Raw genomic sequence first — 27,515 nt, forward strand, 5'->3', positions numbered from 1 at the left:
ACATCACTGCAGTAATAATCGGTAATCACACCATAAATTTAAGTATATGGAAACTTGATTAAGTATACGTTTACGGGATATGTGTACCATAGGACCTTGGATTATCGGGGTTCGAACATTCATCAACTAAAGTTCACGAATCTTTCGAACTTTTAAATGGAGCTGGTTCCTGTTTACAAATTATAAACCACAGCATATTAAATGCTAAATGTATATCTGTTTGTAATGTACACATGCAGTTGTACTGACTCAACAGTTTTACTGAGAAAACTTGAAATTGAATACCACAAGTAAAAATACTTGTGATTACTAGGTTTTAAATACATTTTACTACTGCTATACAGTTGATACAAGTGACTGGCACCACATAGAAACCTTAAAACCTTATAGAGGCATGGCCTGTGACCACCACCACTAAACCATCAACACATAACTTAATTAAATGCCAAATACCATATGTCTAGCTTCTCCCACATCATTATGGAAAGCAGCAAGGTGGATGGCTTAACTGTATCACTATCTAATTAGTAGCTATAGTTCGGACCGCTCTACCCGCATTCGAATGTTCATTCGTTCGAACGAATCTTCGAATTCACCTAAGTTCGTTTGGGCCCTAGCCCCTAGTGTACCATATACTTTTACAAATACTGTACACTTCCGTACACTTAAATTCATGGTGCAATTATTACTCTAGTGACGTCTCATTTATTTGATTTGTAATTCATGATTTAAAGGATTTGATTAAATAAACTAAAGATATTTAGAAAGTAGATGAGTTCCTTTATGACTTAAAGATATAAAACTGTTGATCGGATGTATAGTTAGATTTGTAGACAGTGGTTGACCGTGAATTGACTTTTTCCGTGAATTGACTTTTTTCCGATTATACATATTAATCAAGAAATGACTTTGCAGGACTGCTACCACCAGACAAAAAAGCCGAGAAAGCTGATGCTTGGTGTCCAAATTCCCACAGCCTTGAACTATCTATAGACATATAAGTTGTTCAAAAATTCATGTTGTAGCTCAAGTAATCGCATCTGATTTTGGAGCCCGTCCGATATTAGGTGAGTTACTCTAACCATGCTTTCATGCTTTTCGTAAATAACCATGCTTTTCATAATTAACCATGGTTTTTATAAATTAATAATCATGCATATTCTACAGTTATTTGTGAATAATCATGAAATGTATGTAAATATATATAACCATGAAAAACACTACAAACCTATATGTCTATATTAAAAAGTGGAGTTTTGACACAAACAGTGCCCCATAGTAGTCATGTAGATGTGACAATCTGCAATTACTTTCAAAACTGCATAATCAAGTTTTGTGGGTACCTGATAGTGTAATATTGTTATGCAAACACTTTATACTGTGATATGTACAGTAGGTATATACACAAAAGATGCTTGTACTATGTTTTTCAACATTTTAACAACTTAAGAATCTTTAACTTTAGAGCTAATTATTCTACTTTCTTAAAGCAGAAAAGTCTGTTTTGAGTAATAGGTATCTCCTCCTACTGATCATAGGCTATGAATGTGTGTAAAAATTTCTATAGTACAGATTTGTTTAGGAAGTCAGCAGAAATGAAAAAATTCCTATACAAATTCTGAAATTTCCCAGTATTGTCTTGGTAATATGCTAAGTTATAATATACCTTAGCCCTCTGTCTGCCTACACACAAGTGGCATATTTTTCCATCCTGTGACTACACTTGGTTTACATTGCAAGGTTGATAATATTAATAACATTTTTTGGAAAACACACATTATCGACAAAAGTTAACTATCAGTTTTAAGTATCTACAAACAGCACTACATGCACACAATTAAAACAATGTGTCCACAGCAGCGTCAGCATTAACCTTCTCCAGCATTTTTAGCATTGCATCAAAGTCATTATCATTGTATACATCTACACAAAGTAATTTCATATTATGTCACAAAAATAATTGTATATATATACGCTGTACTAGTACAGTATAATTATACATTTACACTATATGTAGATATAACAGATTGTTTCCAGTATGGAAATATACAACATACTCTTGAAGATAAAAAGTGCACTAAAATGTAGTACTGATGATATGAGTGATTGATAGCTATATAGACCTATATGATCATTGCAGAATTCCCTCACAGCTTCATTGTATTAATGTTACAGAATTATTAAATTGGTATTTCATATACGCTTTGTAACAGGAAAACTAACTGTATTCACTGTGCACCAAAGAAACAGCAAACATATGTGCCAAAACTACCACTGGAACTATTAGTCCAAAATACTACCTACACTAAGAAAACCAGACCACCTGTCCATACATTCTAACAGAACAATCAAGTAAAGTATACTCTACAGTAGTGCAGCAATAATTTTCATGAAACAGTCTGATGTTATACTAACCTAAATAGCTACAAATGAACCTCAAACCTTTTGTTGTTCGAAAGAAATTGAACTAAAGATCACAAAACAACAAAAAGACCAACAGTGTGTAACAATTATATACGTGATCAAGATTAGGCCAAAGTACTTATTATGGGACTGAATAGCTGTCTCAGTGATGTTTATCTCAAGAACGGCATTTAATGCATTACTTTTTTTTCACAAAGGTGCAAATAATATGTGAGTTGTTTATGCTTACTTTGACTTTAGAAAACAGTCTGTGGGGTTGGAGCCAACGCTTTAATCATAAACCAGTACTGGGTACACTGAATGTATACTACAAAGAAAGTAAACTGGAAGGCAATTGTGACAAGAATAGCCAGCCAAATTAACTCAGTCAAAAACTTAAGGAATTTTGTGCAGTGTGTGTGGGGCAAACATTATGGCAGACTGCCACAAGGAGGCTACTGTGAACATCAATAAAGTGCATGGATTCATTAACACTGCAGTGGACTAATGCCAGCAGTGAGTTAAAATTTTTCTGTTGTACAAATTAAAGGGCTTGCCAAGTCTTCGACTGCTGGTCTTGAATCAATACTTGAGACTCCAAGATCAACCAGATCTCCTACATAAGCCTCTCATGCATGTACCATGCTCATAGCCACCAGACCTTGATTTGGACCAAGATGTATGCAGGATATCAATTTGTCCAGTCAGACCTAAAATGGAATGCTTGTGTTAATTACTTATCAACTACAGCCAACAGAAGCCTAGGATTTCTTTAGGGTACCATTTCACATGCTTTTCTTCATACAAAAGCATATGCTATATTAATTTGTCCCCCACTTGAATATGCTGCAACAGTGTGGTCTGTGTGGGTACCCGGGCAGTCTACCTTGAAATCTCAACAACAGCAGATCCAACATAGAGCAGCACACTTTGTAACAAATACATGAATTTGTGATCCCACTGGACCAGCTGGACTGGGAATCACTTGAAAATAGGTGAACAAATTGGCGGTTATCTATGTTGTACACAACATGATGAAATTGATATCATAATATTTGATTTGTACATCCACTTTGCAACATATTCAAGAGCAAGAAATTACCACTCTTTTAATCTCCAACCCCTAACATCATCCAAGACCCGGCTCATATGTGACCGGATTTGCGAAAAGGGGTCTTCCACACACATCCAATTTACCAACTTTGACAATCTATAACTTCAGAATGGAAAGAGCCTATGACTTGAAATTTGGTCTGCAGTGAGTAACAACATAGCTTAATAGATGGAGAAACTTTCAGGTTTATATGTTACTTAAACACTACATTATGGTCTTCTATGTTCATAGAATTGGATGTGTGTGGAAGACCCCTTTTCGCAAATCCGGTCACATATACCAATCTCTTCATTTTTTCCATCTATGATTTTGCTTTTGAACTATATATCTAACCTAGCCAACAGTAGTGTAGCTACACTGGGGCCTTTCCTCACCATCAGCTTTCCAGGCCCCATTATCAGTAAATGTTGTAACTTACATGACCCGACATGACAATCTCTCACAGTGCTATCCTATAGCTATTTATATGATTATCACCGCTGCATGTATGATTTTCTTGTCATTTCACCATAAACAACATAAATAGGCAAATAAAACTTAAATTTCCACCACTATCAAATGATTTTGAGTTCAAATGTAAGCGAGTTGGAGGAATGTAAGCGAGTTGGAGGAATGTAAGCGAGTTGGAGGGAAGTTGTTAGTCGCCTCGCTGTCACTAAGTGAGTATCGTAATTATATCAAGTCAAGGTCATAACACACTACTCTATAACTGAGGTCCTGAGTGAGGTGTTCTTAATACAGATGTGCAAGTTATGTAAAATATTCCTTTTAATGCCCGCTATGACAAAGATTGTGAATAGCGAGTTGATAAATACAAGTTGCTAGCCGATTGAAGATTGGATCAAGAATTAATCCATAAGAGCTGTGGAAGAAGAAATCTGGTAAAGTTGCATGCTGATTGTGCAATAGTGTATACATAGGTTGTAGTGTCAATTAGCTGAAGTAACTGGGAGAAAAATTCAGCTTGCCATTAAAATTGTAGTCCACTGCAACAAACATTCGATGAATTAATGCATCTCATCAATCTTCACATTGGTGGTCTGAATATTCTGAAAGTGATACTTCACTCTCTCTCAGTCATGTAGCTATATTATGCTCAAGTTATACTGAATGATTAAGTTATGATCTACTAGCTTTTTCCTATCACCAGTGTCTTTCTGGGTTCTTGGAGGCAATTTCTCTGCGGACATTTTACCATGATTGTGCTCTGAAACTGATGAAAATGATTGGCCTTCTATATATCTTATTAGCTCGTCTATATCAGCAGAAACAATTAACTGACATCAATCTGCATTGCAACAATAACAAACTCATCTCGGTCATGTAATAAATAAATTGAAGAGCACTGCTTGGTATTATATCAGGGAGGAGAACAATCACCGAGACAGCTAATCCCACAATTAAAATTTTGTTGCTAATGGCAACTAACAAGAACCCACAATCAATCCTATAATTGTTTTAACCCTTTTGGGGGTATGTTTGATCACCCGCTGGAGGTATACAGATAAAATAGGGCAGTTTCAGTAAGGTAAGCTACAAGCTTTAATTTGAGAAAGCATTCCGTTCCATAGTTTAGTCCATCATTCTGTTCTGTTCTATTCCGTACCACCTAGGTGTGACAACATATTGCAGATATACCAAGTCTCACGCATTGGGCATGAGTCTCACTCATCGTGATGCAATCTCACACTCACACACATGGAACTGCTAATCTCATGCATTGCAGAATGCAGAGTTAATATACTCTTCTTCAACATTTTCCATCAGTTACAAGCTTCAAGTCCAACTACATGCGCTTATAACTGAATACAGTAATTATGCCTATAGACCTTACTTCTATTTTTAAACATTTAAGTTGTATATAGCACTACAGTAGGCATTAGATTGAGTTTGGTGGGCTTACAAGGATGGAGTGTGTGGCAGCACTACCATTCACTATGTGATGAGTTCTGTCTAAAGCTGAGAGTTAGTTAGATGTGAAGTGACTGTAGCTGAATTTGAGGAAAAGTAAATGAAGCTAGTTTAGCTATCCAACTGCACTAATATAATAGATGCATCGAGTTGTTTATGTATTGAGGAACTGTCAGCTAATATGCATTACACCATTACATCCTGTAAATGACAATATTACTCTATTAACTTGCATGTTGCTTTGTGCATGGTAACTTTTGTGCAGAGACTTCCTAAGATACCAATGCAGGCTCTGTGACGTATTAATTGTAAATCTACTTTAAGTCAGGGAAATCTCACTCCTAAGTGATTGACTGATTGTGAACCTTGGCATCTCTGCATATTGGTGTTATTTTTTTGCGAATAATTACTAGTAACTCCTTGACTGTTTATCATATTCCAGCCAAACTTGGTATCAAGATGTGCCTTTATACCCCTTTTGTGTGCCAAATTTCAAGACAATCGGATATGGCCTCAAATATGGCGTTAGAGTTTTATGGCAGTTTTTGTAAGTGTGCAAAAAGAGGAAGAAAAATAATAAGAAACTAAGTCAAATTTTGAAGTCCCATATCTCAGGAATGCTTGAAGCAATTTTGCTTAAATTTGGAATGTGGAGTACTGATGTTGGCGAGTGCTTCGTAAATGGAGCACAGACTTATTACGGATATATAAAAATCACATTTTCTTGTCAATACACTCACGGTGTTGTGTGCTGGCTTCTTGGGCCGCATGACACTACCGTGTGTCTTGATTATTTAACCCATAATATTATGTGAAATTGTTAGAAAAATTAGGCACACGTAAAATACATCACAGTTTGATACTGTAGACTTTAGCTATGTGCGATATTTACCTTCACTTTTATATATTGGATTTTCTGTGGATTTTTCATCATTAGCATATGTCCATTGAGCATGCTGCAATTCATTTTCCACCATATCCGGCATGCCTGTTTCCCACTCAGAATATGTCCATCCTAAACAAACAATATTAGTTATTTTTGTGTAGCTAGATGTTTTGTGTAGCTAACTTGCGTTATATGTATGCATGCTTCGCTTATGTACAGTATCATACTATAAACCTATGCAGTTAAATTACAGGGAGCTGTAAAAATCAGTATGAAATGAAACTTCATACTATTCATAACATTGACATTTCTATGGAGTTTACAGATCACAAAATAAGGTACAGTTACTGTACTTCAGCCTTACCCATGTCATCAAGTTCTTTGTTGGAAAATGCAGTGTCAACAACATCATCTACTACAGGTCATGATGATATTACAATAAAAGATCTATGTGCTTTATATATGACAGCATTATCTGTATTCACCTGACAAAATATTGTTTTTAAAATTCTTACCTGATTTACTTGATTGTGATTTTAATGTTGATTGTGATTTTAATGTTGATCGTGATTTTAATGTTGATCGTAATTTAAAAGTTGATTTCATAGTCGTACGTCTCGTTATAGATTCCTATTAAAATGCATTAGCAATAACTAAACTGCATTTGATGTTTAAACACACTATCATATTGTTACGTTATATCTCTATGTGGTAAAAGTGTATATAACCTATTTCCTTGCATACCGTATAGGTTGTATCTGTTTGTTTTCGGATGGTGTGTTTCCAGATGTGCTGCAAATACTTAATCACCTAAAAATTAAGAACACTTGTTAAGAATTATTTGGCTTATAGATAGATGAGCATCCATATACAGCAGTAACTATACTGTAAATCTATACAAAACAGTCAAGCTGAAAAGGTGTGCTTCCTTCCAAAAAATGTAAGGTCAAACAAAAATAACACTACTTTAGTTTCATAAAACAGTAAAGGCGTGAACTGTACCTTATCGACCAAGGGTCATTCCATGTCAAATCAACAAGGAATTTAGGGTCACCTCTCGGATTTTGACGAAACTTGGTGTGTTTGTAGTACGTACCTGTGGTGTTTATCACTCATGCAAATTTTTAGATTCATACATTCCATAGTTTCTGATTTATGACCACAAATATTTTGAATATTTCATGAAAATTTGGTCCATCTCTAGTTACAAAATCAACTGCAACTTTGTACTGTGTAAATATTTTTAAACACAATTTTCACTGATGGAAGACTGTTGATTGACCTTTCCAGTGATCCCTAAATTATGGGATATCTAGTTAATTATGGTTCAAAAGTACTTCATTAAAAACTTTAATTCTTTATGTTTTGAAAAATGCTGCTTGAAAATTTTCAAATTCTTTTGTGAATAATGCTAGTGACTTGACTTTACTGACTGAATAAGGTGTCACAGAAAAGGGGCCAAAGTAAGGAAAAAATCCCTCCAACCCCAGGATTCGAACTGCAGGTCACCCAATGTCTAGTCGGGGCCACACTCAGTCTTCCTCCAGGAGGGATGGATTTTCTTCCTTAAACCTAAAGTATTTATTATTAGCACTTTACAGTGACCAGCACTGAAGGTCTGACAGCAACATGTGCTGCAGCCTTAGGATTACCTAACCTACATTTTATAGTCAACCTGTCTAATAAGGACCATTTTTGGATTTGCTAGAAAGGGTTGATGCTTTGGTGCTATACATTAAAGAAGTATAACTTAACTGCAGCACATAGATGGCCTTTCAATACAGGTGGTCACTAATACAGGTTGCAATGTACCTAGACACCTTCACTCTGTAAGACAAACTAGACACCGACACCACCACATATCACAACATAATTCATTATATCTCTTGAGCCCATCGTGATCCCACCACAAACATTTTATCAAACATAGACTATGACCTAATCATTATTCACAAAAGAATTTGAAAAATTTCAAGAAGCATTTTTCAAAACATAAAGGATTAAAGTTTTTAATGAAGTACTTTTGAACCATAATTAACTAGATATCCCATAATTTAGGGATCACTGGAAAGGGCAATCAACAGTCTTCCATCAGTGAAAATTGTGTTTAAAAATATTTACACAGTGCAAAGTTGCAGTCAATTTTATAACTAGAGATGGACCGAAATATTCAAAATATTTGTGGTCATAAATCAGAAACTATGGAATGTATTGAGCTAAAAATTTGCATGAGTGATAAGCACCACAGGTACTACAAACACACCAAGTTTCGTCAAAAGCCGAGAGGTGACCCTAAATTCCTTGTTGATTTGACATGGAATGACCCCCATGTTAATATCAAAGCTTAATAAGGTATAGTTATGACAATAATTAAAAATCAGCGCTTTCTTTATAAGGACCTCCGCTACAGCTAGCATCACCGACACTCAGTAATCAGTAGCTTAAATGCTAGTGTTAATGTGCACCTGAAATATTAACATGTATACAATTCAAGCAGCACCAAATTCACCTGAATTGTTCTTATTAAAATTTTTATCATAAACCTACCATCACAGCCATTTCTTGGCTGCAGCCTTATATTTCACATATTTTTCACCATGGTCTTTTGGGGGCCGTACTCTTTTTTTACAGCTTGAATGTTTTGGATTAGATATCATCTCTTTTTGTTTGTATACTCCAAAGCCAGCCTAAGGCCAGCTTTGGGGCTTTTTTAACCCATATATTCTTTACCACAGAAAGGAGAAAAAGATTTAAAGCGATCAATTTTTTTCTTCACAAAATTTCGCCTTTGCATCCAGTGAAGAAAGGTGATAAAAGGACAAACTTACTCAGTAAATGATTCCCCTATTCATGGCGAACACAATGGTGAAAAGTTCAGTCTAGTACATCCATTCTTTCATAAGTTACAACCGTTTTAGTAAGTGCCTGTAATTTATTTTCCCAATACTTGCTGTATAAATCGATTTTTTTTTGTTGTTGCTACTTTGTAGGGCTGTAACTCTGAAAGTTATTGGCATATGAGGCTGAAACTTTGCTAGAGAATACACTTGGCTAAGTAGATTATAAATACTTAATAAACAAACAGGAATTTTAAAAATTCACTATTGTGTCGGTTTTCGCAGATCCGGTCACAAATTTGATGAGTAGTGTTTCATCAATATTTACAGTGGAACCTTTCTTATCCAGGAAGTCTGGTAAATACGTACTACTGTCCGTATTTCAGAAATATCCGTAACTAATAAATATATTAAAAATTATAAATTTAAAATTTAAGTAGGGATCCAAGTGGTAAAAAATAGTGAAACAAGAGATGAACGATAGTAGCTATTACAGCATAGCTCGGTGGGAAATCCCTACTTTGGGATGGTACTATAGCAATTATTTTGTGTCCAATGCCAAAGTAGGGATTTCCCACCGAGCTATGCTGTAATAGCTACTATCATTCATCTCTTGTTTCACTACTTTTTACCGCTGGGATCCCTACTTTATTTTTAAATTTTAATATACTAGTTTGTTTAATTTTTGTTAAAACATACAGCTAACTATAAGCATGTGACTGTTCTATTAGGGTGACTGCTGTATTAAAGTATATCAAGTCAGTCTGCAAAGATGTGCGCTTGCCCAAACGGGGCGTGGTCATCGTCATTTCGATCAATTATTAGAGTCAGCCTTCCAACTTGAAGGTGCATGGTCACTGACTAGTTATTCCATCACCTAGTGTAAAAGGGGTGTGTCATCGTGGTTTCAATCAATAGATCGATAATGAGTAGAATAAAGAATGGGCGTGATTATTATTATTATTTGATCTTGTGACCTATCGTACAGATACAGGTAGCTATCTAGTACCAGTACCTCCGTACAGTAGCATAGCATAGTCTAAGCGCTTTAAATAATCTTGTGGCGTCTATTATGCTGCTTAAAGAAAGTGTTGGTACGGAAAATTAATGCCTCAATATGGTTTCGTTGCATGAAGAAGACAAGTAGCCTGATTGAAGATGAAAGAAGAGACAAGACACAGAGGACCTACACTTGTCGGAACCCCAAAAGGCATATCCCACTGGTGAGTTTGTTATTGTGGCGTAATATGGTGGCCATGCGCTACTTCGTTTGGCCTCTAGCCTTGCGACTGTGGTCAGTGAGTGAGGCAGTGAGGCTAAAATTCGAGTTTTGGCAATTTTTAAAAATTTTATATCCAACCACCTGTAAGTGTTTTGTTGCATTTGATGCATTATATGGACTAGTGCTATTCCTTAAAAGTGATTTTTGTCGTGTAAAATGTCTCTAGGGTGATTTTTAAAGGCGGAATTTTGGGCGGCGCACGAAAGTTTCACTGCAATCCCTACTTAAACGGTACCACCGTACCGTTTGACATGCTATGACAGCTAATATGCTGAAGTAACTGTTTTAAATGCAAACAATGTTATGATTATATACATCAGTTATACTATTAGTTTAGTGGGCAGAGGGGGAGGTTACTACAGAGCATTCATGGTCACTCCCCTGGACTGTAAAAATGTTTTATCATCCAGCAACTGGGTAGGCAAAAACAGTGGACCCGGGGACCAAGGACCCAGGACCAGGTGGCCTGGGTACCTGTGGGTATCCAATTCTTCTTGGAATTTTATACATTTCACAATATTTTATACTTGTACTAGGTACTTCTGCAAGTAGTCTTGCATGTCCAATTCACCTTTTTCCCATCCAATAGTCTCACACAATGTTTAAATCAATTAGAAATAATAAATATAAGCACCTCTGAAAAAGTGTCTGATGACGCTGACTGCATTTATATAGGCTACTCGCTAGCTGCACTACAAGCATATGTCGACTAGCTACTAAAGTTTAGAAACACTATGCATACAAATATTCAGGTAAAATGTGAGCCGGTCTGCGAAAAGGGGTCTTATAGCCTTTTCAATTGCATGTACTTGGCAACCTGTAACTTTACCTGTGAATGTGGTATCTCCCTGACATTTGGTCCCCTTATACCCCTAACATAGCCGAGCACTATGGCTTGGTGTAATATGAAGGTGATAGATTGAAAACATGAAGAGTTATGATAAGTCAAACTTGACAATTTGGAAAGGCTATAAAACCCATTTTCGCAGACCAGGTAACAAAACTACAAATGCTGAGAAATGTACACCAGTAGGTAGCTTCAGACACTATTTCAGAGCTACTTATAATTAGTGCTGTGTGATAATCGTGAATAATCTATTATCACAAAAAATCATTATCGTTATCGTGAAAATTTTTATTATTGCATTATATTGATAATAGGAAGTTTCCGGATACTTCTGTAAACTACATGTGGCCAACCTGAAATGAGACAATTTACAATTCCAGGTATAATTCTAACTACTACTTTAATTTTTTGTCATGATACCGGTTTCCAGATATAGCTATACAACAAGCACAACAGCATAATGAGTGACACAGTGATAACGTAATAGAGACATTTACAGTATCTAATTAGTAATTACGTGTGTAGTCAAGTATCGTGATAATCGTGACAATGAGGTACATTATCACAATAATAAAAATTTCATTATCGCACACCCTACTTATAATAATTTCTAATTGGTTAACATCGTGTGAGACACTGTGCCAGGAAAGACTACTTGCAGAGGTATCTAGTACAAGTATAAAACAATGAAATGTATATAATTACAAGAAGAGTTGGATACCCATGGGTCCCTGGGTTCACTGCTTTTACCTACCCCTAGCAACCAAGTGATAGCTACTATCAGTAGAATAAACAAGCCACCAAACAGGCAAACAGCAACCTTTAGGCTCTCTCCTTGTGCTGTTATCTAACCCAAACTTCATTATTGTCAATAGCAGGGCACATGACTACTTTGGGTTGTCCAGATAATGGAGGTGCCCAGAAAATAGAAGTCTGAGTTCCACTGTATATCCCACCAAATCTTTAAAGTAATTTTTTACTAAATAAACTTTTTTTCTACCATCTCCTACACTATAAAGTAACCCTACACTCATACAGTATACTGAACAACACTCAAATGTACAAACCTCTCTGTTTCTCAAAATATGGAAATAAAATATTGCAACACCCTAAAGAGAAGAAAAACACATATACAATGTATCATAAATAGGATAATGATGTTTCATGTCAGATAAAAGCTGCACAGCACATTGAAACAGACATAGAAACAGTAATATTATAAAATATTTGTGAATTTACATATCATACAGTGCTGTATAGTAGGGCTCACGATGGTTTACACTCTTCTAAAAGCAATTATTGACTAGAAATAGCTTTGCTAAACCATTGGAAAAAGCAAGCACAAACTTGCCTGTAGTGCAACCAAAAGTGCTTCTGATAAGTAGCTGCAAAATCTAAATCGTGGAATTTTCTGCTAGCTGATTGACTGAATGTCTGACTGACTGCCACACAGGCTATCTGAATTACTGGCCAACTGACTGACTGACTGACTGATTGACATGTTCAGATAAATGGCTAATGCAGTGGACTTGATTTTTTCAGTTAGATATTGCTTCAAGTTCCTTTTCCAATTATGATACATTATGACATTATGGATATTGCTTATTGACATAGAAAGAAAATGAAATTTTAGGACATAATTATGCAGATGTATAATCACTTATCCAAATGGAACAAATTTTACATGGAGCTGGTGTAACATATTAGGCTATTACGTGTATGCATGCATGTACAGTATCATGTGATGTATGTATGCAAGGATTTAATTAAGAATATTACAATCGCCACATGGTGTCTGAAGTGTGAAACTGAGAGCACAAGTCACAATGAATCTCTGTAAACCACTTGGTCCTATATCGTTCACGGGAAACATTGCCCAGAGCTGGAAGGATTTTGAAAAGTAACTTCAAACTGCAACCAAATTTCGACAAAACAAGGATTGGAATAATGCTTTCACACGCTGGAAAAGAAGCGAGAGAAGTGTACAAAATGCTTCCGTGAGTTGCAGTAGACGAATTGAAATTCGACAAAGTGATCCAAGAGCTCCGATCTTACTGCGAGCCACGCAAAAATGTCTTGTACATACATCATGGCTTCTGGAACCTACAACAGCTAGAAGAATCAGTGGACACCTACCTTACTAGATTAAAGATCAAGGTTGACTCCTGTGACTACAACAAAGAGGGTTGGCCTGCCGCAGTCTGTATGGAAATGCTTCATGACAGATTTGTATATGGGCTACTTGATGACACTTGAAAGAAAGACTATTGCATGAAACTGAACTAAACCTGGCAAAAGTAGTAGAAATCACACAGAGACAAGAATCTTCAAAGAAACAGACAAAAGATACGTCGTCAAAAGCACCAATTAACACATTGTCATAAGGTCAGAAACACCGACATTGTCCAAGGAGTGGTACTGACACACACATCACCTTCTGCTGCTGTGGACAACAACATAAGCCAAAGCACTGTCCAGCTTATGGCTAGAACTGCACATGCTACAAAAAACCAAACCACTTTGCCAGAATGTGCAAGACTATAAACTTGTCGGTGCACAAATCCCAGAAAAGGGCAGATATGGACATTCAAGAAAAATTCATGTGGTTGAAGAGCCAGAGCAAAACGCATAGTCACATCACATCCAGCTCCAATGACAGTTGCACACTGGGCATGGACCCACTAAGAATTGATGGCATAGAGAAGCCAATGCAGTGGCTATCAACAGTTAAGACACAAAGTGGAAAGTTCACTTTTAAGTTGGATACTGGAGCTGAAGCCAATGTAATCCCAGTTGAGGTATTAAATCAACTGACTAACATTCCAACAATCCAGTCTAACAAGACAAAGTTGACAGCTTATGGTGGAACCACAATATAACCTCTGGGCACTTGCATGCTAAGTAAGCACAAATCAAATTCTACATTGATAATGCTGATTCTCAGCCCATCTTGGGTCTTGAAGGTTGTAAAAAATTAGGCCTAGTGAAATGGGTAAACAACATTGAGGTGGAAGAGCTATCTAAAGAAGCTCAACAAGTCAAATACAAGCAAGTATTTCATGGCCTTGGAAACCTAGGAAAATACCACATAACCCTGAGAGAAGGCTGTACACCAGTAGTACACTTAGCACGCCATGTTCCACATTCCTTGAAGAAACAGTTAAATCAAATTCTAGATTTGAATGTGAAGTCAGGAATTCTGTGCAAAATTGACCAGCCTACTGATTGGGTAAATAACCTAGCAGTTGTTGAGAAAGCGAATGGGTCTCTCAGACTCTACCTAGATCCAAAGGATTTGAACAAGGCTATTAAATGAGAGCATCATAAAATTCCCATAATTCAAGTAGAGGTGTACCAGTATGGGTTCTTGGCATGTACCGATATCCGATATTGATGCCACCAAAAGAAGCCAATAACCAATAGTCAATCCGATATTTGCATTATAGTTTTAAGCAAACAAAAGTGTACATTTACCACAACATGTACATGTACTCTGCCTGTGGTGGTATACAGCTTGGGTTTTTATTGTGCAATCCAGACAATTAGGTACCCATAAACATTTTTATGTGTACTCCTATGAATCCTTATACAGATAGCTATTTCTGCATTACTCTGCATTCTAATGGCTTGTGAGAAAGCTGGTACAGCAAGTTTCCAAGGTTATCCTGTGACTCTTCTTTTTATTACAAAGGTACTCTGTAACTGCTTCATTTGTAGACTATGATAAGCTTTCCAGAGACAAACACTAGAATCGCATGTATTTGTATGGCTTCTCATAGCGTAGCGCTTGTTGCAGAGTGAACAATAAGCCACTGGCACTAAAGAGTTACATGGATAACGTAGAAAACCAATGTATAATCCGTTTATGTACAAACTATTGCTACTGTAAAAATATCGGTAGCGATATTGGTCCTCCTGCTGTTCTGTACATATCGGTGGCCAATATTTTAGCCGATCCAATTATCGGTACACCTCTAATATCAAGTGAGCTAGCAGGAAAGAATGTGTTCTCCACACTTGACCTGAAGGACAGATATTGGCAAATTGAACTGGACAAAGATAGCTCCTTGCTGTACACTTTTGCATCTCCTTTGGAAGATACAGAATCACCTGAATGCCTTTTGGAATATCTTCTGCCAGTGAAGTCTTCCAAAAGAAGAATGAAACAGTGTTTTAAGGTATATCAGGTATTCACATTGTTGCTGATGATATAAGTATTGTAGCTTCCTCAGTGCAATAGCATGACCGTATCTTACGCCAAATCCTGGAAAGAGCTAAAGAGCACAATTAATTTTAACAAGCTACAGCTAAGAGTCCCTGAAGTCAAATACCTGGGCACCATCATCACAGCAGATGGAATGAAGCCTGATCCTGACAAGGTCAAAGCAATAGTTGACATTCCAACTCCCACAGACAAAGCTGATGTCAGATGTTTCTTAGGTATGAGGTATGATTAACTTTCTTGCTAGAACATGTCAGCTACCACCGCTCCATTAAGAGACCTTCTGAGAAATGATGTGCACTTTCAATGGGATTCACAGCATGAAGCAGCTTTGACCAAGATTAAGGAAGTGATATCCTCTGCACCAGTTCTATGTTGCTTTGATCCAAGCAAGACCAGCACAATTCAAGCTGATTCCAGCAAACATGGTCTAGGAGCATGCTTACTCCAGCAGGGGAAGCTGATCGCTTATGCATCATGAAGTCTGAGTCAAACTATGTTTAAATTGAGAAAGAGCTGCTGGCAATTGTTTTTGCTTGTGACAAGTTCCATCAGTTTATCTACAAATTTCCAACTAAAGTGCACTCAGATCACAAACCTCTTGAATCAATTGTTAACAAGCCACTTTGCTCTGTTCCACCAAGACTGCAAAGAATGTTGTTGAGACTCCAGAAATACGATATAGCAGTCAAGTATGTCAGTGGCAATTCGTTACATGTAGCCGACACACTATCTCGTGCACATGCCACCAACAATTTTCAATCCCAAACTCATGATCATGACATGGAACTGGCAGTTCATCACTGTGTTTTACATCTCCCAATAGGTGAGTCTCAGAAAGAAGAACTACGAACAGCTACCTCCACAGACAAAGTGTTATAACAACTCTTGCATATTAATTCTTGAATGTAAGAAATCACCCTGTAGAACGTTCAGCTACTTTTAACAATTAAGCCATATTGTAGTACATTCAAACCCTTATTTTCCCAAGTATTGCACAATCGTTTTATACTGCTTTGCCTTATATGAATCTCCTACATGCATTAAGCAATAATGATTTTAAGGACTGTATTAATGGTTAAAACAGTCAACCAGAGAGCATGGGCAACATAATTCGAGACACTCTAATAGAGCAGTCAAGATAGAGATGCTCTAATAGAGCAGTCACAGTATTCAGAGAAGCAGTGTAGGAATCTACGTATGTAGTTATAAATAGGAAGATATCATTGGTGGAGGGCAGCCAGGTAGTTACCTCTATGTAGGTCCTGGCATCACAAAAAAGTCTGGCTGCGCCCCTGCATTCAGTTACTATAGCTACACGATTTCTACACTTCCAATTTTATTTTATACACTATACACGACAAAGAGACTATAATTATTACAAATAAACAATCTTTAATTTCTTCACTCTTCCTCATTTCTGTAGTAAAGATTAAGGACAAGCAAAAACAGCCTTTGTACATACAAAAAGAAGTGATCTATACAATGTCCAAACTGTAAAAAGATGCAGCCCTCCCAAAAATGACAAGTGAAAAAGAAATCAAAGGCAGCGGCCAAGAAATGGCTGTGATGATGGTAGGTTAAAGACAAAAATTTTAATAACAAAAATTCAGGTGAATTTGCTGCAGAATCCTTGGAGGAAGCAAGTTTCAAGCAACACTAATTCAGCTAAATTATTGTTATTAATTTTTTCCCCATTAACCTTCAAGCACAGCCATTTTTTGGTGGCTACCTAATACATATTTCACTGCTTTTTCACCCTGGCCTGAGCCACAACCTTTGTTTACAGCTTGGCTGTTTAGGTACAGATATTATATGCAACATCAATTCAACAGTCATACTTGTAATGTGTTCAGCAAAGTGAATATCCATGCCAACGCTTCTGATTCACTGTCAATCACAAAGAACAAACCCAATATCCAGGTACCACCCATTAAGGGTACCAATGTCAGAATGCTCATCAGAATAGTACTATGGAAATAATGTTGACAATGCATACAGGTGTACATAACAAACGCAGTAGACTACGTATGTGTAGCCGATAGTTTAGTGCATTGAAGAGTTATCTTGTTTTTGTATTTGAGAGCAAGTTGACATAATACGTACACTATGCTATGTGATTTCAAACTGAAATTATGTGTATTGTAGTGTGGCAACCACTTTTTATCACAAATTCAATTTACTCATAGCATTTCAATTAAACATTACCTCAATAGGATAACACACGCTACATTAAAACATCATTCATGGCATGGACAAGAAACATTGATGTAATCACACTGAACAATAACTGTAACGATAGTTGTATCTTAACATTACATACCGTGCTAGTTCAAAATTGGAATGCTGTGCACCAGTCATTTTCTGTCCATATCTTCTGACTTTGTAAATCTTGTACAGTGACACAGTTAGAAAGAAACTGTTGATCTGTGTAATACACACATATGCATAATAATGGTAACAGCATAGTGTAGCCAGCTTACCAATATTATGAGAACCATAGGAGCAATAAACGCCCATATCGCACCATCCTTGTTAGATATCCAACACCTGAAATATGTATATTGTTTACAAGTATAGCAAAAAACATTTATAATGAGCAAAATGTGATGATCTCAGTCATGAAAAAAAAAACTGACCAATGACATGAAATTGCTAATAGTGATGTCAGCTTGTAATTAGAGTAGAAAGTAAACTTGTGTATTGTAGTCATCATCATGGCAAGTCTTTAGTGGTGGTGGAGCAGGCCAAAGAGTAGGGGCCAACTTCAGCAATGAAGTTTACACTTTGAGTTTGAAGCATACAACAGATGTGAATGGTATTCATGGGGCCTAGCAGCTTTACCACAGAAAATTTTTCACCTTTTAGAAGCTCTGAGAGAGTAGTTTAGGTGATTTCACTTTTTTTTGCAAATAAATTATGTAGCTCCTTGAATTTTTTAATAGTAGAGCAGTATGATGTGAACAATGTGTCATTTGTGATACAAAACTTTAGACATAAATTGATTGCAATCCTTATGACATTTTACTTTTTGATATAGTTCCATCACAGAGTTGACCTTTGGTAACCTTTACAGCCATGTAGACTCTGGTTATTAAGTACATACGTTTCTACATTTCAGAGAAAAAATATCGAGGTTCACCATGCTTGTTAAGCGCATGTGCTTTTAATGAGTACAAGGAGTTTCAGCTGGAAGAGCATTATTCGTGGCCACCACATTTACAAGATATTTGACACCAGTGATAGGTGAAATACTTGTAATCAAGAACATAGTGATTTCGAGGATTCCTTTGCTATCAGCATTATTGAAGATGGAAACATTTATTTATTAATTTTATTTTATTGCTTTAAAGATGCACGTGCTGAATTACAAAATGGTGGGTACAAAAACAAAAAGACAGTATAATTGGAAGTGAATGTGAAAGATAAAATTTTAATGACAATCAATACCAAAAGACTAACATTGTTGGACAAGTGTCTCGCAAAGAATTGCATATAGTGTGGTACTTCATTGGGAGTGTCAATTGTCAAGTTACTGAATGGAGGAAGCATGGTAAAAGGCTAGAAGTTCTTGTGTTTATCACTTTCATGCTCATATTTTCCATATTATACAAAAACTAAGGAAGCTGCTCAGTCAAATCTCACACTTAACTCTATTCCCAGACTACCTACTAGCTGTAACAAACAGCAGCTTAGTGGCCAACTTAACTGATATGCACTGTCTATGCAAACATACGCGATTATTTCATCTCCGTGTTCTAATCCATAGTGTTCATTTGATACTGCAGCTGATATTATCACTGCTGGTACAGGCAGTCCTGTGGAAAGTAAACATAGTTTGTACATGTATAATTCTAGTCTATCTACCTTACCCCAACCAACTAGCAGATAGAATGGTAAGCCTTGAAATTTTCCCTTGTAGAATGGTGTCACAAACATTGTAAAGACCATCATTCCCTCACATAATGCCCAAGAGAACACAGCCAGGAAAAAGTAATGAAGAAGTAGTGTAACAAATACACAAGCAATCTACAAGAGCAAGAATAATATACATATATAGAGTAACAATATGACCTTTGAAATTATCATACAATATGTCAGTACTGTATAATAGGGATCATGAAGGTTTGGACTTCTCTTGCCAAAAATATCACAACTTCACAATCAGTCACAATACCTTCATGACGCCTTGGCAGTATTGGTTTGTTCTAACCCAAAAGTGCCTTCAGTGCGACCAAAATTCTTCCAAAGAATTGCTATGAAATTAAAAATAAATCTACTGATTGACTGACTGATGCCTTCAGACAAGAATTACTTGATAATGGCTAAGACTAAGGGCTTCATTTTTCACTGTTCGAGATCACTTCAGCTTGACTGTTTTTCCTTTTGCAATACTACAGTACATTCAGTGCATATTCCATGGATTTACCTGTGTCCTCCTTTGTGTCCCACTTATCTTTGCTGACCGCAAAAGCTGTCAATTAGCAGTAGCACCACATGATGGCTCCCTCCTGGAGCATCATCCGAATTTACTATAGTGTCTGGATTGATTGCAGAATTGCAGATGTCCTTTTTTCGTAGTGTTGTTCATTTGAACATAACTGAAAGTGAAGCGTAAAGGCCACTTCACTATATTAGTAGTTGATCATTGGGGCAAGCGTTCAGACAAAAACAATAAATCTGCTTTCAGTATGCATGGATTCACCAATCATAACAATATTACAAAAAGTAAACAAAAAAGGATATATTATGAAAAATTAGGAGTTTTCAGGGATCATAGAAATAAACAGTAGTAAAACAAAGGAGGTCACCTACACACGAAGATATACCAGTGGATATTTAATCCCTAATTCAGCTATGGGTATACAGACTGACTGAAGTATAGCGATTAAATGTCCACTAGTATATCTTCAAGCATAGCTTGTTTCTTTACTTTTATTTCTATGATCCCTAATTGAAACATAATTTCATTGGAATTGCCTGAGAAAGATGTACATGTATGCAGAAACTGGTGGCATGCAACAAAACACACATAATTACATCATTAAGTTGTAAATTATGCACTAAAGCAAACACACCATCACCATACACAGTATATCTGTATTCAAACATTACTTTTAATATTCTCACACCATTAATAACAAAGTTTCATCATTAGCTATTATAATTTTTAGAGTATTGAGGAATGTTAGAAAAGCTGACAGATTTTGTAATGGTATGTGTACGTTGATGTAATAATGGCGGGTGAAGTTCTACATACCAGTATTGAGTAAATACTGCAGTTTACATTAAACAGTAAACCTCCCTTAGTATTATATTGTTTAAAATAATGTTATCATGCAAGTCATATAAAAGCTATTGTGAAGGTACAAAATTTATGCAATGATCAAAGTGATGTTACTGTTAATGTCGCACAGAAGTCATCGTGTGGTGTTCAGCAAATCTCCCAATCATTTAATTTGAACAATGTAGTATTACAGTTTTGTGTGGACATGTAACTACTGTGTGTATGACTCAAATTACAGAAAAATTCAAGAATAAGTTGAAGCCTAACTCTAGTTAGACACTCATGTACTCACAACAGTGAGCTTCTGCATATACATATATGCTATACAAATTAATTTCTGCAATAGTCATTTGTGTTTTGTGTTAGGTTACTTGTTTTCTTTTGTAAGGTTGTTTTTTTTGTGTATTTTGTACAGCTAGCGTTGTATTGTTTATGTGCACTCCGGTATGGAAGAATGACCAATGGCCGAGTATTTGGAGTATAAACAAATCAATCAAAGTACCGTATAACGGGAATGGTTTGTGGAAGAAAATATTCGCGAATGATTTACTATTTCTTCATTCACGAGAAAACGTTTGCGATTCATTGCATAGTTGGGCACGTGCCCACAACGAATTAACTTTTTTTCTTTTTCTATGGATAGCTAGGGAACGCTCAACTATATGGCTGACTCTGACATGTTGTGTACTATGCATACTAGTAGTCATGCATGATCGCTGTTTTGCTGGAGAAGTAGGCATTCACGATAATGAGCGAGGACGATAGGCACGCCTATAGCCTTGCCGGGGGGCGGCACTAAAACTGAGGCTAAGACACGCCATTCCGGCACAGAGAATCACTGGGCTGCAATTATATTTGCTCCATTTAGTAGTACTGATTTTTAAACTGTCACTGAAGTTTGAATCTCTGTCTGAATCACACGCCACGGTCCTGCGCCTCACTGGCTATACCGTCACGCATGCAGTTTAGCGAGTAGCAAGTAGCTACCTGCTTATGCACTTGTTACATGAGTGTTACATCAACTGATCCATGAGAAAAACTTTTTTAATTGTAGGAAAAATTTTGAAAGAAAATATTCGCGAATGTATTTAAAATTGCAAAATACGCAAATGTTTTCTTCCACAAATCATTCCCATTATACGGTATCTCTGCAACCACCAGCATTGTACACGTCATGGAATGAATAATACATTATCTGATTCAGCACACCCTGAGTGCAACTACCCAATGATGATGTTGTTTTCCTGGTATGCAATTTGGAACCATAATCTGGTGATATACGTACATGTAGCATACTGTATGAACAAACTTACTGTGTTTCCTGTGGCAGTCTCAACTCCACTAACAAATAAAAGTAACCCAAGGAGGAGGGCAATGCTGAGGTTTAAATGCACCTTGTACACCTTTGCTTTAAATATCTTTTTTCTAAAAGAATGAGCAACAGTGACAATAATGTTCAAATACACCATTCTGAAGTGACCTACCCTGGCTTCAGATGTCTAAATGTACAGTATGTATAATACAAAATGGACCCATGGGTACAAGTCTAAAGGTGTCATTTTATTGTCTACATTGGATATTGTATCTACAGTTCATAAGTAGCACAACAGGATTGCACTTTTCATAATGATAAGTTGATAACACTATGGCTATAGGAAAGACATACCTCAATGTGAGAAGCTGCGTGCAAAGCATGCCAATCAAAGAGGATCCAGGGGTGGGGAATTTTTGATTTCAGCAGTTGAACCACATTATAAATGGAGTATCACAGCCTTGAATATTATGGCACGCTTTCTACTAAATACTTACATAACATTAACCTCTGAAATTGAATGTGAGGATGATTACAGTTGTTTAACTACTATTACTGAATACTTGTATGACTAGGTGACTGTTATATTAGAGCATATCAAACTAGATGTTTATATATAGTGTACAAATATTTATGTCTGACCTGGCCTAGGTTGCCTAGGTTCTAGCTACGACCCTTGAAGCAAGCCGGTCAATAGGTACCAGCTTGTATCAGCCTGTTATGCTTAAAAATTTACCTGCTATGTTTAGCACTTTTGGCCAGTGTCTTGTGTAGCTACCACTCTCAACAAAACAATAATGATTCTAATTAACTTTTTCTCATGTGATCATTGCATCACCTCACTGCTACATCAAATATTAGAGTCCAAGGTCATACATATGCTAGTTAACAGTGCTCAAAAATTAAGCTTATTATGCTCAAAACACCTCTTGGCTGACTCGAGATATATTCTAATAGAACCGTCACTCTAATACAACAGTGTAGTGACTCATGTATGATATTCTAATAGAACAGTCACAAGTAATAGTTGTAACACACCCACCTGTATCTGATTTGTAAACACAACACCTGTATCTGATTTGTAAACACAACACCTGTATCTGATTTGTAAACACAGCACCTGTATCTGATTTGCAAACACAACACCCAAGGGCCGCAGGTCTAGGATTGAGTTGTTTACAAATCAGATACAAACCAAATGGGTGTGTTCCAACTCATTTGTGGCATGGGTCGTGCACAGATCAAAGGTGCCCATTTGTAACATCGAGGGAACAAGAAAGCAAGGCTAATATTGGCTACCACTGAGTAAAAGGAACGATTTTACTCACTAATTACTGTCCTGATAGTTTGTTAATTCAGTGGTAGAGCGTTTGGCATTTGCCATGCACAAGTGCTAGGTGCCATCATCAATGCCAATCACTTCAGCCATTGTATTGCTTCACATCATTTAGATGGGTGTAGCCAAAGTTTCTGATATTCATTGTTGAGTGGTGCAGCACTATAATAGCCTTAATTTGCTTTATTTATTGGCGAATGAGCATGTGGTATACAGTTATTGACTCAGCTTAAGCAGTTGTACTGCTTCCCTTTCATTACATGAGTGCAGTGTTGTATGTTTATTTGTTTCAGAGTGATTTACCTCCTTGTCAGTCCTTGATATATTAGCCTTGTATTGTGACTTCTTGTGTAGGTTGGTATTTGGTTTCATTTGAAGTCTTTGAACTAATTAGTGGCCAGAGTGTGTGGCCAAACGGAGGTACTTAGCCACGTTACAATTATTTGTAAACCGGTTTACAACTGATTTGTAATACTGGTGACAGTCTTTGATTTGCCCACGCACCATACTACAAGCTACATTGTAGCTAGATACACTGCACAACAAAAAACTAAACAAGCTTTTTTTAATGTACATTTAAAAATGAAGTAGGGATCTATGCAACAAAAAGTAGCGAAACAAGAGATGAATGATGGTATTACAGCATAGCTGAGTGGGAAAGTCCGTACTTTGGCACATTAACTTAACAATTATTTTGCTCAATGCCAAAGTAGGGACTTTCCCACTCAGCTATGCTGTAATACCATCATTCATCTCTTTTTTCACTAGTTTTTGTTGCATAGATCCCTACTACATTTTTAAATTTACAATTTTTAAAAAATTATTAGTACATATTGCAGTCACTTTTAAATTTTTTTATTGGCACTTGCATTGCACATTTCAATTCCATTTTTGAAAACCATCCCTAATATGTTGGTTATGCTTTTGGTTACCTATTGTGCTTTATGCTAGCATAATCCCAGAATGGAATCTTTTATCATGTATGTTTCAAACTAATTTGATTGCCAGTCACCCCACTATTTGGTAGGCCTTCATTGATGAGAAGACTCAGAGCATGTCCACAGGAAAATTTTCAGATTTTAAAAGCTGTGAGGTAGACTACCTCACAATTTTTTCTAGTAAATATTGACCAATTACTTACAAAAATTAAAAAAGACTGCTCTATTTGTGTATCCCAATCTTTTGTTACAAGAATTGGTAACGGGCCCCCAAATCCACTGCTTACGTTGTGGACTATTGTGATCCCTTGTTATTTAAATGCAGTACAGTAACTGTAGTTACGTGTGTGCTGTATAATACATTAGTGGTGGGAATAGATTGTGTGATGGAAGTATTAATTATTTACAAATCAACATAACACAGTAATATTATTATATATGTATGTGTATCATATTTACTCTGTCTTTCACAGTATTCTTACCTTTGATATATAATTGCCGTTATAGTTATAAAAAGACAAACCATAGATATACCACAACCAATATAACTGGCAACACGAAGTGAGAATGGTGCCTGAAAGGGTGAAAAATAAGCACATTAAAACTTATTAATGTCCCAATAATCACACATGTATGCAGTACACACATTAATTTAGCATAATGAGAATTAAGTACCTTCAGAACTACAAGACCCCATTAATGACAGCGCTACTTGTAATAATCATTGTGATACAGCAAATGAGACATCATACTCACATCACCAACAGTACACATTGTGTGGGCTAGTGGAATGAATCTTGAAGATGCCACTAATACATCTAAAGCAGGCACCCTTTAGATGGATTTAATATGTCTTCTACTACACAGTACTTTGATATTGTACTGTAAAGGTAATGAAAGAAGCTGAAAACAATTTGTGAGTAAATCGTTCCACCCAATTTACTCGCAATTTCCGTAGTGACAGAAATGATTGCAGTGATGCTTCTCTTACTGTTCCTCATTTGCAATGCTGTGTAATGGGTGGAACAAAGCTGAAAACAAAGAGAAATGGCCACAACAATTTCCAGTAGTAATTATATTGGTGGCTGGGGCATGAGTCAAGTTATTATAAAAGCTGGCACTATTCTCACCCTTATTGTGGTATGTGTCAGTTCACCATTATGATGTTATTACAAAAAGTAAACAAAAAACTATAAGGAAAAGTTAGAAAATTTATTTCTTTTGTGTAAGATCATAGAAATAAAATGTAATGAAAGAAGGGAGGTCATCTATACCTGCAGCTGTACCAGTGGACATTTAATCCCTACTTCGGTCATGGCTAACTCTGTATAATACTGAAGTAGGAATTAAAGTCCACTACGATAGCTGCAGGTGTCCCTTGTTTCATTGCTTTTCATTTCTAATCTACATTTTCTAACCTTACACTTGTGTATATATATATGACCACAACTATCTACAGCAACAAAAATTACCGGTTCTTGAGTTCCAACAAGAACAGCAAAACTGGTTAGATGGGTAGCATGACATAAAACAGGAAGCCCTGGAGTGGTGTCCTGTATGATTCCATCAAATGACCACCCACCAACAGTTTTATTGCTACATTGAAGAAAGAATATTCACATGCAGTAATATTCTGTAATAACACAAGGGACTGTAAGTCACACACCACAATACGTCATGCAGTTCCTGCTCTTATATGTGACCAGATTTGCAAAAAGGAGTCTTTCACACACATGCAATGATGTTTCATAACTTCAGTAAGGAAAAAAAAAACCTAGCATGGAGTAATAGTTGGTGAAACTTTCCAGCTTATATGTTTTTTGGAAGTAGAGTAGTACTCCAAGTTCATAGAAATGGATATGTTTGGAAAATCTGTTTTTGCAAATCCAGTTACATTATGTTGTACTCCACTGAAATACATACATTATAGATGCTGGTTACTGTTTTCTAACCCTATTTGATGAGTGGTAAGTTGTGCAAAATTTGTTATCTCTGATGACAAAAGTACAAGAATTTAAAATAAGCCAGGATATGGGTGCAAGTGCACAACTTATCACTAAGGAACCATCATTATCAGCACTAGAAATTATGGATTATCATTACCTGCTATGGACAATCATTGAACACTCAGCTGGGAAACATGACTACTTAAATTAACTTTCTAAGCACCAGAAACTATAGTAAGAACATATAGATCTATCAGATAAGTCTTTAGTGTTAAGGAGGTTAAATTTTTCTCTGTTCCTGTGATATGAAGTATTCATTACTTCTGCAATATGTCAAACTGGTTACCAATGGAAACAAATTTTAATATCCTACATATGCCATCAATGAAGACATCAGCACCAAACTTATTAAAAAGTAATACAATTTAAGTAGGGATTGCCCCTAAAATGATAGGAGCTGCCAAAACTACTGCCTTTAGAAATCACCCTAGAAACATCCTACATGCTGAATCATCTTTTAGAAATAACACTGATTAGTCCACCCAACATCAAACACAGCAGAAAACACTTAAGGTGGCCAGATAATTAATTACAGAGTTTAAAAAGTCATCCAAACTAGAATTTTCATATGCCTGCATGACCACAGTTGCAAGGCTGGAGGTTAGCTAAAGCATATGGCCATCACTTAATGCCACAATAACAAACTCACTAGCGGGATGTAACTTTTAGAGCTTTGATGAGTGTGTGCCCTGTGCACCTTGTCTTTCAATTTATCTTCAATTAGGCTGGTTGTTGTTTCTTCATGTAACAAAATCATATCCAGGTGTTAATTTTCTGTATTACCGTATAGTAAAATACTTTGGTGGTAAAAAAGTTTGGTGAAAACCCACTATTGCAAAATTGACGAAAAAAACTTTGGTAAATGGGGCTTCACCTGAAATTCTTTTAGCTACCACCTACTGTACCGCTTGAATGCAACATTGGTACATACGAGTGCAAGTGATTATTCAACTTGCCAATTAAGGGGAGTAGCAGCCATTTCAATTGCGAGTCTTTATCCCTTGCATGGAGGGATGATGACTCATGGTGGAAACGGCTGCCACACCCCTTAATTACCAAGTCTTTTAATTGCTTGCACTTGCACGTAGCGATGTAGCATTTGAGTGGTAGCTACCGTACAAGTGCAAGCATCAT

General features: G+C 36.4%; 1 protein-coding gene across 3 annotated transcripts in view; it reads right to left on the reverse strand.

The window, feature by feature from the left end:
• Window positions 1-1,740: 1,740 nt before the first annotated feature.
• Window positions 1,741-27,515, reverse strand: part of LOC136240011 (uncharacterized) — a 141,671-nt gene continuing 115,896 nt past the window's right edge. For 2 of the 3 annotated variants that reach the window (XM_066030822.1, XM_066030813.1), the window contains 14 exons: window positions 25,848-25,971; window positions 24,858-24,949; window positions 22,103-22,214; window positions 19,375-19,531; window positions 19,239-19,320; window positions 17,986-18,052; window positions 17,826-17,929; window positions 17,344-17,473; window positions 12,348-12,389; window positions 7,059-7,124; window positions 6,830-6,944; window positions 6,679-6,729; window positions 6,321-6,443; window positions 1,741-1,923 (listed from right to left, as the gene is read on the reverse strand). In XM_066030822.1, coding sequence (XP_065886894.1) covers window positions 1,838-1,923; window positions 6,321-6,443; window positions 6,679-6,729; window positions 6,830-6,944; window positions 7,059-7,124; window positions 12,348-12,389; window positions 17,344-17,473; window positions 17,826-17,929; window positions 17,986-18,052; window positions 19,239-19,320; window positions 19,375-19,531; window positions 22,103-22,214; window positions 24,858-24,949; window positions 25,848-25,971 — 1,351 coding nt within the window. In that variant the 3' untranslated portion in view covers window positions 1,741-1,837. The remainder of the gene's footprint in view (window positions 1,924-6,320; window positions 6,444-6,678; window positions 6,730-6,829; window positions 6,945-7,058; window positions 7,125-12,347; window positions 12,390-17,343; window positions 17,474-17,825; window positions 17,930-17,985; window positions 18,053-19,238; window positions 19,321-19,374; window positions 19,532-22,102; window positions 22,215-24,857; window positions 24,950-25,847; window positions 25,972-27,515) is intronic. The other variant, XM_066030814.1, reaches the window with a different exon arrangement.

This window comes from Dysidea avara, chromosome 1 (assembly GCF_963678975.1).
Source record: "Dysidea avara chromosome 1, odDysAvar1.4, whole genome shotgun sequence".
In the NCBI taxonomy this organism is placed as follows: Eukaryota; Metazoa; Porifera; class Demospongiae; order Dictyoceratida; family Dysideidae; genus Dysidea; species Dysidea avara.